At 41.3% G+C, this 12272-nt stretch overlaps 2 protein-coding genes across 10 annotated transcripts; both read left to right on the top strand.

The window, feature by feature from the left end:
- The first annotated feature begins 189 nt into the window (after nt 1–189).
- On the top strand, nt 190–3429 carry ccdc126 (coiled-coil domain containing 126). 2 transcript variants are annotated; one of them, XM_085901401.1, is made up of 3 exons: nt 190–268; nt 1721–2182; nt 2257–3429. In XM_085901401.1, the coding sequence occupies exons 2-3, from the start codon at nt 1945–1947 to the stop codon at nt 2493–2495; spliced, it is 477 nt and encodes a 158-aa protein (XP_085757527.1). In that variant the 5' UTR covers nt 190–268; nt 1721–1944; the 3' UTR covers nt 2496–3429. The 2 variants fall into 2 exon arrangements, with proteins under 2 accessions (XP_085757527.1, XP_085757526.1); XM_085901400.1 differs by having other exon boundaries at nt 227–575.
- A 161-nt stretch (nt 3430–3590) lies between these two features.
- Nucleotides 3591–9235, top strand: tra2a (transformer 2 alpha homolog). Of its 8 annotated transcripts, none has more exons than XM_085901377.1 (11): nt 3602–3784; nt 4338–4582; nt 4733–4826; nt 4953–5086; nt 5176–5341; nt 5696–5743; nt 5887–6075; nt 6315–6430; nt 6519–6941; nt 7013–7083; nt 7221–9235. In XM_085901377.1, the coding sequence occupies exons 5-11, from the start codon at nt 5309–5311 to the stop codon at nt 7229–7231; spliced, it is 891 nt and encodes a 296-aa protein (XP_085757503.1). In that variant the 5' UTR covers nt 3602–3784; nt 4338–4582; nt 4733–4826; nt 4953–5086; nt 5176–5308; the 3' UTR covers nt 7232–9235. The 8 variants fall into 8 exon arrangements, with proteins under 8 accessions (XP_085757501.1, XP_085757500.1, XP_085757503.1 ...); XM_085901378.1 differs by having other exon boundaries at nt 3602–3837; nt 4733–4762; XM_085901376.1 differs by having other exon boundaries at nt 3602–3837.
- The last annotated feature ends 3037 nt before the right edge of the window (nt 9236–12272 follow it).

Here is a 12272-nt window from a genome sequence, read left to right as displayed (position 1 = left end):
AGGGTCCATCTAACGGCCGGAAAATGTACTGCAAGTGTTTCACAAATAACCGAATGAACTAAGCCCACTCGAGCAAATCTTACTTATAAAGTTCAGATAAAAGTATTATAATATTAAATTATTTTAAACTTGCAACTAAGACTTAAATAAATGATTTGTTTGTATTTTTCCTTTTATGTCAGCCGTGGGGCGAGAGAAAGGCGGTCCGACTACAAGTCCCATGATGCCTTGCGGTGACGCACAGCGAACCTTCAAGGGAACCATGACGGTCAGCCCAGTTGCATGCATAAGATTTCTAGCTGTGCGCTTTAGCATACTGAGCCGCAGAACGTTTATCGGAGCGCAGCAGGAGAAGCAAATGACCATCGGGCAATCTTGACCGGCTAACTTACCCCTGAGAGAGGGTGGAGACATCTTTGTTTTTGTTTTGGTCTACCCGGCGACCGCAACACTCATCTTTGACACTCAGTATTTTTAAGACCAGTCCTTTTGGGACCGGAGCTCTCATACGTGGTTTGGCTGCAGCATGGCAGTGTCTCCAACTTCAAGATAACCTCAGATGCAGGAACACTGAGGTGAATCAGTATATCTTACCGATTCGTCTGTTTATTTCTGCAGCGTTGTTCGCGAGCTAACAGAACGCTAACGCGGAGTTGCAAAGTAGCTTCATGTCAACTTCCCCTTTTGCAACTATCATCATAATATGCGTTAATATACGTAAAGTAACACAAAGACCCTCCGATGTGTTTTCCCCGTCTTGTGCAAACCTTGGCATTGACAATGGATGGTACTGGTTGGGAATTAAGTCAACCATTAGGTTTGCCTAGGTGCCTGCCTGTTGTTTTGTTTTGCTGTCAGACTTGGAATAGTCAAGCCATACACACTCAAGGTCATAGATTATCCTTAAACTATTCAGTAGCCATCTGCAGGCTTAATCCAATGGCTTTGTTATATCTGTAGACTTGACTAATGGGTGTAACACTATCTAGAGATTGGCATGTGTGGGGCTTGCCAAAGTGGGGGTCATGTGACAAAGCATTGTTGTTTGGTTTGAGGAACGTGTTTTTTTGTTGTTTTTTTTCCTCATCTGAGAGACAAAAGTTTGGATTGCTCAAGATGTGTGGTAATGTGTCAACTGCTGTGCGTGTCTTAAATCTCCACGATGATATTTGTGATTCTTAAATGGTTCATTCGAAACGTTTGTTGACTATTCTTGCTGAGATGTTTCTGCCTCGTCAAATACAGATCCCCTTATCACCGTGACTCAGGCCTCTGTAAAACATCCGCACTTTATCGGCTTGTGTTGCTAATAGCGTAGCTGTGGCGGGTTCAGTCGTGCAGGTGTTTTTGTTTCACGGGCACCTTGCGCTCGTGAGTTATTTTAACTGTATGCCTGCCATGAGTTTGTGATGTTGTGCAAGTCTCCGGTGAATATATGTTATTGAAAGATGCTTAGCCTCAGCAAAATGGATTCTGTTACCTCTGTTTTCATAATTTATTTCCCCCTCCTGTCACAGCTCAATAGTGGCACAGAATGTGGAGAATGGACCCGTTGACAAAGATGTAACAAGCGGAAAATGATCGCCTGATTTTCCCCAGGGAGTTTGCGCCTATGAGCTTTTTTTTTTGCCCATTCACTGAATATAATGAAAGTTTTTTTGTTTTGTTTTTTTCGTCTCATGTTCATTCCCCCCCCCCCCCCCTATCTTTTATTTGCTAGGTTTTCTGCTATGGTGGCCCACCAACAACCAGAGTTTGAGGATCTCCTCTGTTAGAGGAATTTGAGCAGAGCATCCTTCTCCTCCACTGTGAACGTCTCGCTTGGATATGAACAACAGATATACCCTGGAAATGTATCAACCATCAGACTGAATAGACAAATATCGAGGCTATTTACATCACCAGTGCTTTCCGGTTTCCTGCTCTTCCTCCATTCCCAGTATCATGCTTGGGACTCTCCTGAGACGCAACATGTCCCAGAAGCTAAGTGTGTTGCTTTTAGTCTTTGCTCTGGTGTGGGGACTCATGTTGCTGCGCTATACTGTGCAGCAACCTCGCCACCAGAGCAGCGCCGAGCTACGCGAGCAGATCCTGGAGCTCAGTCGACGATATGTCAAGGTCCTGACAGAGGAGAGCCGGAATGCACCCGGTGGGCCGCAGGGGACCACCATGGCGGGTTACGGTAATCATCTCACAAGAATACACCAAACTTTGCCCACTTGTAGTGACTTAATGATGTATTCCCTATGCACGCAGCGGATCTGAAAAGGACCATAGCGGTGCTTCTGGATGATATCCTGGAGCGACTAGTCAAACTAGAGGGGAAAATAGAGTTGGCCGTCAATGCGTCCCTGACTAACACCTCCCACGGGAGCGTCCTCGCTTCCACTCCAACAGCGTTGCAAAGAGCCTCCAAGCAGGAGAGGGCTAGCAGTCATCATGGGACGTTGCGCTTGAAGCCAAGGACCCCCAACAGGTCTCAGCAACATCTATGAGCTTTGGTTTGGTAACTTTATTGACTGATTGATCTCTTAGCACATCCCACTTTTCTTGACTTTATTCCTGGACCTCCAGGTTTTGAAGGGACTGATGCTTCTTAGAAGGCCAGCTCAAAAGGAAGGGAGACCTTTTTGCCTTTCCACTTTTCTTTGCCATTATATTTATTTCATTTGATCAAGATTGCAGAGTGCATTTTTATATTTCAATTTTGCATTTTTATATAATGGCATATTTGAATCATATTACTATTACTGGCTATAAATTACGGATCAACTCCCATACAACTGAACAATATGACGTCAACCTGCTGAACGAAACAGAATACTCACGATACGAATTGCCGAATGGTCGTAGTATGAACTATCGCTAGATGCGATATTATATGAAGACTCGTCTCTCAGCTAACATTTTAGTCATGTATAGAGAATCCAAAGAATGTTCAGCCTCATTTATGAGGCGACACAACAGATGAATCTCATTTATCACTAAACTTGCGTTTGCATTGTATCATGGTATCGGCTGAAAAACAATGCCCCCCCCCCTCCTCCTCAATTTCTTTTACTTGCCTTGGGTGTTATTTCACTCTCAATGAATGGAATGAATGTACTGCAAGGTCAGTGTCTTTGGTGCTGTGAAGATGACTGACATCTGCGAATACACGTTCAGGGTTCATGTTGCACTGTGACTGTAGACATTTTCCAAAAATAATGGGCTAATCCACTTTTGCTAGTGCTGGTATATTGTATGTGGGAGGTGATTGTTTCATGCTGGAATAGTTTTTCATGCAGAATAGAATCCTATCAAATGCTCATTATAATGATACCAGATTTAAAGCAACAAATATGAACAATAGCTGTGATATCTGCTGAATTGTTACCGTTTAAGCTGTAATTTAAGTCCACTAGACTCAATAAACTGGTTCAAATACGACTTGTGCAACAACAACAAAAAGTGTATATAAGATTTAGTGCACAAGCACACTTGTTTGATTTTATTGTGATATTTTCCGACGTCATGTTACACACGACATAATGCACGAGAAAAGAAAAAAAACGGCAGCTTTTATATGCAGGGGGCGTCGTAACGGAAATGACGTATGCTTGTAGTTTACCTGATCGCTCCGCCCTGGCGCGCCATTTTCTCATCGGAGACATATCAATCGAGAAGATTGGCCATTTAAACGTTTAACTTGCTTTTTTTTTTTTTTTTTTTATTCCATAAACTTATTAAGTAGGTAGATGACCTGAAAATGAGTGACGTCGACGAGGGAGATAACGAAAGACGGGTAAGGAGGGACATTTAATTGTACCTTACTCATTTGAAGACCACAACAAACATGTACGTACATTCAATCTCAATGAATGAAGTTGTATGTTGTTGACATTTTGTAGGTTTGGACCTAATTATAGTGCGCCTAAAAGCTAGTTCCGAAGTTGCCTCTCGTTAAACGTACGACATGTATATATTTTTTTCTAGACCTTTAACAGCAGCTAGTAAACTTGAGTAACTTAACGTTAGCTTGAACCTCCACCTCGGTGTTATCTCAAACGGCGTCTTATCTTTTATTTCCAGCAGTAATTTTGGGGAGGGCTGATGGAGCCAGTAAGCGTTTTATGAAAAGTCAAGTGCAGATGTTGTAAAGTTTTCTTTCATAACTCTTAACTTGATCTCGAAATGTTCTCATTTGAAATTCGTTGTTGCACGTTCTGATTCTTAATGTAACTGCAATGGATTCCATGTTTCTTTTTTTTTTTTTTTTTTACATATTTGTATTTGACCAAACACTTGACATCTTTTTCATACATCTAATATTTTTGGATGTTCTTTTTTTGATGAAGGCACATTGGCCGTGAAGGATTTGAAGATTTTTATCCAATGATGGAAGAAAGAACAAAATTCCAAGCTAAAAGAAGGCTAATGAGAACATGAACAGAGCAAGGGAGAAAAATGTGTCGAAGATTAGAACGCTAAGTTTGGGTGAAGAAAAACACGAACAAACCAAAAAAAAAAAAAAGAAGAATAAAGAGTAGAAATGAAAACTTGAATGAATGAAAAGAAACTGGAAGAAAGAATATGACCCTAGGTTAAGTAAATATTGCTTCTTCCATTGTTCTTTCTTTTTAATCTAGTCATTAAACTGCATGCATGATCTTTTTAATTAAATTCAGTCTTGCTTACTATTATTCTTTGAACTAAAGATGTACTTAAATGATAGTTATCATTTTCTCCACAGTATACACAAGCTCACGCGACATAAAAAGAGGTACTCCGGCACTACGGATATAGTCATTTAGTTATTAGATTATAAGTACCCAGTAAAGTGTTTGGTGAGTGTTTGTTGTACTGTGTTTTATGTGTTAAACCTTTTTTTATAAATCTTAAGTAGCCTAAGTCATAAATACTCGTGTGTGTGTGTATATATAAATGATATTGTTTTACTACTGTTGCTGCAGGGTTCTCAAGCCTCATCTAAATCGGAACATGGAAGTTCAACTCAGGCCGAGTCAGGGAGCAGGTCAGGCTCCTCGAGTCCATCCCGAGAATCTAAGCATTCTGAATCCAGATTGTGCTCTCCATCAAAATCGGGGTCTGTCGTCATTCATGTTCATTGGCGGCTGTAATTGAATTTCTTTGGTCCTCTGTCGATTACACGAGTATCTCCTTCTGGGCTTCCAGTTCTCGTTCTAGGCACGTTTCTGTTCGACTTGCCGGTCGCTCACGATCTCCGTCTCATCCCTGCCGACGGAGGTCTCGTTCTCATTCCGACAGCCCCGACTTCCGCCGCAGGAAGAACCGTAGCACTTCCCCGATGTCAAACCGCAGCCCTCAGACTGGGCTCAGGGTGAGTGCAAATTGACCTGGATGTTGCTTTAAAAAAATAAATAAATAAATGTAATATACCGTATTCATTCATTCGTCAGTAATCAACCTTAATACGAGCCATACTGCTCCCTAGAGGAAAACAAATAATTTTCACTGAAAAGTCGAGTCTCATTAGACTGCCATAGTGCCTGAAACCTTTTTGAAGTTTTCTTGTGATGATTCATGAAACTGACATACTTTCGTAGTCAAGCGCACTATAATGTGTATCAGGCGTACTGAATTATTTTTATTCTTTTTAAATGTGGTTAATGCTGTGGTAAACCATTTTGGCATGACCTTCCTAACCCTTTCTCTCATCTCATTGTATCAACAGAGCCATGAAACAAAAGAAGAAAACAGTCACGGCAGTATTGCTGATAGGGTATGTGGACCTTGGGGCATATTTTGGGCTAGCTTTATGGAGAAATGGTGTCGGGATAAACATGATTTGAAAATGAAATCAATATAGGTGTTGTTTGTTTGAATTCAGTGGATCACAAAGACTTTAATTGTGAACCCTTCTAGGCCAACCCTGATCCAAGCAAATGTTTGGGGATATTTGGCCTCAGCTTGGAAACCAGAGCGCGGGACCTGAGGGAAGTGTTTTCACAATACGGGCCTCTTGCCGGGGTCAAGGTGGTGTTTCACCATCGCTCGGGTCGCTCGCGTGGCTACGCCTTCGTTTATTTTGAGAGACTTGAAGATTCAAAGGAGGTATGATCTTTTATTCAATTGTGATGACGTGCATCTCATGAGACGGTTTGTGGCAAGAATTACTGTGCAGAAGTATAGACTCTGAGCTGCCAGGCTTACTTTGCTGTGATTACTCGAGTTCACCACTAGATGTCAGTCTTATTTCAGGCAACATCACCCGCACGCCATTCATCAGCACCATTGCATGAGTGAGGTGATGCTGATCATGGACTCATGTCTTTTTTTCATTTTTTTCTCAGGCAATGGAAAAAGCCAATGGTATGGAGATAAACGGGAAGGTAATTAGAGTGGATTACTCCATTACCAAGCGTGCCCACTCCCCTACACCTGGAATCTACATGGGTAAACCAACGATGTAAGAGCCAATGTTTATGTTGGATCCTCCTCTCATTAAGAAAGGAGTCAGTCTCACCGCCACCTTGTTTTTGTTTGTTTTTTAACAGAGATGATGATGATGACGATGGCGGCGGAGGCGGCCAAAGGGGAAGAGGCTCATATTGTGACCGTGGCTATGACCGAGGCTATGAGCGAAGCTACGACAAAGGCTATGAGCGAAGCTACGACAAAGGCTATGACCGTTCTCATGACAGAGGCTATGAAAGAGGCTATGATAGAAACTATGAGAGAAACTATGATAGGAACTGTGACAAAAACTATTACCGAAGCTACGACCGAGGCTACGACCGAGGCTACGACCGAAGCTACGACCGGAGCTACGACCGGAGCTACGACCGGAGCTACGACCGGAGCTACGACCGGAGCTACGACCGAAGCTACGACCGAAGCTACGACCGAAGCTACGACCGAGGCTACGACCGGAGCTACGATCGATGTGACAGCTACGATGAGTACGACTACAGGTTTAGGTTAGTCATCATTCATAAAGTCAAAATGTGACTCCACTCCATTCATTTCAACACTTCATGTTGTGGTTCAGTCGCAGGCGCTCCCCATCACCCGACTACATTAGATACAGAAATTCCTCTTGGTCTCGCTCCTACAGCCAAAGTAAGTATGGACCAGCCAAATGAATGTTCACAAAATGTTGATATACTTTCTGACATTTGAACCAGGCATGCGCCTTTGTCGCTGTCAAAAGCACATTTGTTCTGTAATGCCGTTGACTGGGCGTTTTGTTTTTGCAGGGCGCTACTGAAATGCTCCAGCCGATTTCAACTAGCTTGTCTAAATTGACATCCTGCGTTGAGTTAAAATCAGGTGTGTTTACATGCAGGGGTGATGTTTCTATTTGTCAACGCTGCACACTCGGATGAACTTTTCAATAGTTGCCATCCATATTGTGTTATTGCTATTCTGACCTCAAATCTTCAGTGTTACTCAATGATGATCGAGGCTTCTGGTAAGTACGACGTAAAGCTCTGTGTGACGTGTGAAGCTCTCCTTCCACGATTGTGAAAAAGTCAACAAGGTCATCAATTGAGTTGAATGATCACATGTTCTATTTTTTTTGTGTAAATGGAAATACATACATGTAACTCTGCAAAGATTCTCCTTCTTCTGGCATTAGAATTGAAGTTGGGCTTCACTTCTAAGATGTGTGGGTGAGGTGGGAAAAAAAAAGCAAGGAGAGTTTCGCACAACAAGACAGACGCCGGGATGTTGTTCCATGTTCACACACATTTAGGTTAATGTTGAGGTCACGCTTGAAGTATACAATCATTCGTCTAAAAGTTTTGCACCGTTTCAAGTTACACCAATAAAACAAAGTGGGGGGGGGGGGGGGGAAACCTTAATACCTTATTGGTTACATCTCTTTTCATAAAGTCAAATACCAGAAGAGATGAATGAATGTTGCAAATACTTATACACACACAGAGGTGATGATACGTCAGGCATCTTCTGACTGTGCGCAATCTTCAAAAGTCTGGTGACAAACACTTAACTGTAAGTCACCACGAGCTAACGGGCCGCTTTCAACCCACAAATGCGAACTCAAATAAAGGAGCGGCTTATTCAAATGGGCTTGTAATAACTGCTGACATGTCACGGGGTCCCCCTCGCAGCTAAGCATCGGTTCACTTTGATAGCGTGAAAAGTTCCAAAGCTCAAAGGGTCAAAGTCAGACGTCTCGCTACAGAGACGCAAATGTCAATGTCACGTTTATGCTCCTGTTCTCACTTGTACTTAAACGATTACCTTTTGAGTGACATGAGCAGGAATTCCTTGACGTGTGGCCATATCTGACCCGCCCGGTATATTTCACGCACACGGACGACGGAAAAGAATGCCGAGAATTAGCAGGATTTTATGGATTGCAGTTGTGACACAGGTTCCTTCTCTGGGGTCATCGGGTTACATGTTTAAGAAGTGCACTTTAGAGCCATTTACTGAACATAAATGACAATGGGCCCAATGGTCACCGGCCATGATGTAACCCAGATACATCGGACAAATAACCCATAGGTGTGAATTGGTATCGCCCGGGAACTAGTCTTTCCTCTATTTTACGTGAAGTTTTGCGATACTTTGGTTTATTCAAACACAAAGCGTGTAAAATGCTGACCCGGTGTAAGCTGTGGTGCAATTTGAAAGAAGAGTTTCAAATGGTTCTTGCTCTTGGCCTTTTGGATACAATTTGACTGCACTGTTTTTGTGCCCTTGTGTTGACTGTGAATGAGTTATTCAGTCAATTGGTTGCATCTGCCATTATGTTCAGGTACAAATCCATTTTTATGACCTTCACCGTTTCCAAATGTTTTTTTTTCTTTTCTGAGAATCATGTACAGAGAGTGAGTGTTTTTGTACTAATTAATTTAGAACTTTTGAATAAAAAAACAGTTAAGAATACAGGTGGGCTTTCAAAATCATCTTTATGAAACTTTGCAGTTGTATGACATTGCAAATATTGCTACATTAAACAACCAGTTTCAATATACAATGAATCAATGCATGTGATCATTTCAATTATAGATAACAAACATTATTTAGCCTAAACAAGCTGCCTGATCATATAAATTAGCATGAAGAAAAGAACTTCAAAAATTGACAGTTCAACTGAGTACACACATTAATAGATTTCTCCCGTCCACACAATGTTCTGTCTACATTCAATAAATCATGCATATTTTATTGCAGTACTATAAACAAAACTACAAGTGTGAAAACTTGAGGTGCAACAACCCACGTTTCTGTTTTTGCTGGGTTAAATGAGATCATGAACAAAGTGGTTACTTTAAGTTTTTTTTTTCTTCATTCTTTTTGCAAACAGATTACAGTGTAATAATTAAAAATATATATTCTTGACAACTAAACAGAAAGAGAAAGGACAGTCAAGTTAGGTCCAAATGTCAAGTTAAATACAAAATGTAACACATTTCTGCAAATATTCAAGTAAATGTGTGAAAATACTCACTTTTAACCAAATCAATGAACTTAAGGGTGTGGAGTTTGATTATGAACTTAAGGCTGTGGAGTTTGATTACTTTTGTATTCAACAATTAGCTCATTCAAAATAACCACATAGTGCAATCAACAGATGTTTATTAAAACCCCATATTTGGGGGAATGATTAAAAGTAATTCCAAAAAATACTGCAAGTCATCTCATACCAGCTCTCTAAATTAAACGCAGAGCAACAAGCAACTTCATAAACCATACAAAGCATACAACCCTCTATTAACATGCTAGATAACAGAATAAAAACAGCAACATTTCTATGTTTAAATTTCTATTTTATTCTTGCCTAACCAGACAGAATACATGTGTCTTTGTATAAGTTTGGAAAAAAATATCAGGTTTGACACCAAAACAATGCGAGAGAGCACAATTGGACACTTCTCTTTTGACGTACGAGATGTAAAACCCTTTTATTTGTTATCAAATTTATTATTCAATCCCATCTTTTAAAAAAAAATCAAACTGGATTGCTGGTACTGCACACAAACGCGCACATACGCGCGCGCGCACCGCCATTTTACTACTGACATGAGGGTTGTCAGCTCGTTTAGGAGGAGCAAAAATGGTGGGGAGGAAAAGAAAAAAAAAAGAAAGCATCCCGTTAGTTTGTTGTTTTGTGGATCCACTTGAGTTGCATTGATGCATGTGTTTCAAGCAAATAGACTTAATGCATTAGCGTGGATCAAGAAGCATCAGTCAATGTAACAGTCAGGGCTCAACATGGCGTTCGAAACAGTCCATTTTCACGAGATGCTCTGCTTTATACGTTGAAACAATCAATCAAAAAGACCCGATAAGAGTCATGATTAGATCATAGAATATAAAAGAGGTAAAGAATTCTCACCGGATGACAGAATCCATAGATTGTATCGCATAAGTGGCTTTGTGAGAACCTAGGCGATGACTTTACATGAGGGAAGCCAACAACAATTTACAAGCCAAAATTTAGCAATAACTGCGATTTGCTGCAACGAGATTTTCCAATCAACCAGAAATATCCCCAAAAGATACGATTTTTACGCTTCAAATCTGAAGCCCGTCCTCCAACATAGTAAGTCATGGACTCTCCAACTTTATGTTACTTCGCCCCCCCCCCCTATGGAAGGAGTCCATAGAAGGTGGGTGGGGGGCTCTGGAAGTGTGGGGGAGGCGTTCTGTACATTCCTCAGCGATACATTCACCCGTCGCGCACATGGCCGCGCGCAGCCTCGCACACAACAAGACTGCAACCATGCATGAGCTCATCCAAGTCGACGTGCGCGGCCCAGAAGAGCTCACTACAGCATGGCTGCAGTTGCCCAGAAAAAAAATCTATATGCAGCGCTCACATCACTCATCTTTCCCCGTTTTTTTTTTTTCCTTCACTTTGCGCCTGATTTATTGTCACAATTTTTACAAACATAACCGCATCAATTGAAAGTGACAAATAACACGGTTATTTATAGTAAATGTATTACTTCAATCATTGAGCAAAAAGTGTTTGAAAAAAACTTTTCGAGATGTCACCAATGTCTCGCATATCAACAGATTAAATGTATGAACGTCTAAAAAGAAGGCGCATTCGTTTTTAAGCAACCTATAGTTCCATACTGTTTGAGCAAGTAAACCAATTCAAAGCAAAAGCTCAAGTTGAGCAAAAGCTGGATAAAAGAGCTGAGGGGGGGGGAATGCCTCATGTTGGCTTTCTGGCTCATATTTCGTTACATCCCTGTCGTGTGAGCCAAAGTCCAACAGTCTCGACGTGGACGTAAACGCATCGTTGGCGGGCTGGTTCATATAGAATAGTCGCTCTTTGTCAGCCAATCAAATGAGCGCGCCGGCGGCAGTAGTAGGAGCGGCCGTGCTGCCCTCCGATTGGTCAGCCCTCCCGGCCAATCAGACTGCAGCATGTGATGTACGAGAGGAAACCCTCTGAGGCAGACATGGCCCCGCACTGATAGTCACTCATTCAAAGGCCCAAAAACTCTTCCAAAAATCCACTTTAAAAGCAACTGAACCAAAAAAAACAAAAAAAAACCATCTACTTTCACCTCTTTTTCCATGTTGCTGCTGTTGGAAAAGATTTCCCATCTCTCAAATAACACAGTATTTGATAACTCAGATTTATTACTTATACTTGTTTAAAATGCATTGCTATGGATAAAGAAAACATCCTGTAACACATTATAAGGCAGTAAACAAAACCACATTGATCACAAATAGAACTCTGGGAAAGGTTTTTATGTGCAAAATTCTTTGCTAAAATAATTTCAGTTGAGAGAATGGCAATACAGTACTTGGCCATTACGTTTTGGAGTTTTGTGCCGTCAAACATACAGACTACTACTATACGCAATAGTGAAAATTTTCATTTTGGTGAACTACATTAGCATTTTTATTTTCCTCCAAATACTCTATCTCTGTCCATCTAGCTTTGCAAGCTATGTATAGTAACAGGCATAACAATTAGATGGCCATCCACTTCCACCACTCATCGTGATGATTATTTCAATATTTTTGTGTTATTTTTGCTTGATGATTGTGCTAGGAGATTTCCCTCATGAAAAACATGAGTCGTGGCTCAATCCGAAACACTGCATTCAATTATCCAGGTGTACCTAATAATGTGGGCTGTCTCTCATGACCTTTGACTATACGTAACAGATGTGTACATTTTCAAAATGCACTCCCTTGTGTTTCAATTGGACCATACGTTAGGACGCCATGTTTGAAAGCTCCTCCTCCTTGCAGGCAACATGGCAGCCAAGGCTTGAACCACATGGCCGGCCGGCTCCAACGAG

This window comes from Syngnathus leptorhynchus, chromosome 20 (assembly GCF_054491065.1).
Source record: "Syngnathus leptorhynchus isolate UIUO chromosome 20, UIUO_Slep, whole genome shotgun sequence".
Lineage (NCBI taxonomy): Eukaryota > Metazoa > Chordata > Actinopteri > Syngnathiformes > Syngnathidae > Syngnathus > Syngnathus leptorhynchus.
The sequence above is the reverse complement of the archived record's forward strand: the minus strand, read 5'-3'. Positions and strand labels throughout refer to the sequence as shown.

Excerpts from the sequence above, each read along its gene's own strand:
- ccdc126 (XM_085901401.1), top strand. The coding sequence starts at position 1,945 with ATGCTTGGGACTCTCCTGAGACGCAACATGTCCCAGAAGCTAAGTGTG. Across the intron at positions 2,183-2,256 it reads GACCACCATGGCGGGTTACG|CGGATCTGAAAAGGACCATA; the intron begins GTAATCATCTCA and ends CTATGCACGCAG.
- tra2a (XM_085901374.1), top strand. The coding sequence starts at position 3,749 with ATGAGTGACGTCGACGAGGGAGATAACGAAAGACGG. Across the intron at positions 5,087-5,175 it reads TGCTCTCCATCAAAATCGGG|TTCTCGTTCTAGGCACGTTT; the intron begins GTCTGTCGTCAT and ends CTGGGCTTCCAG. Across the intron at positions 5,342-5,695 it reads GCCCTCAGACTGGGCTCAGG|AGCCATGAAACAAAAGAAGA; the intron begins GTGAGTGCAAAT and ends TTGTATCAACAG.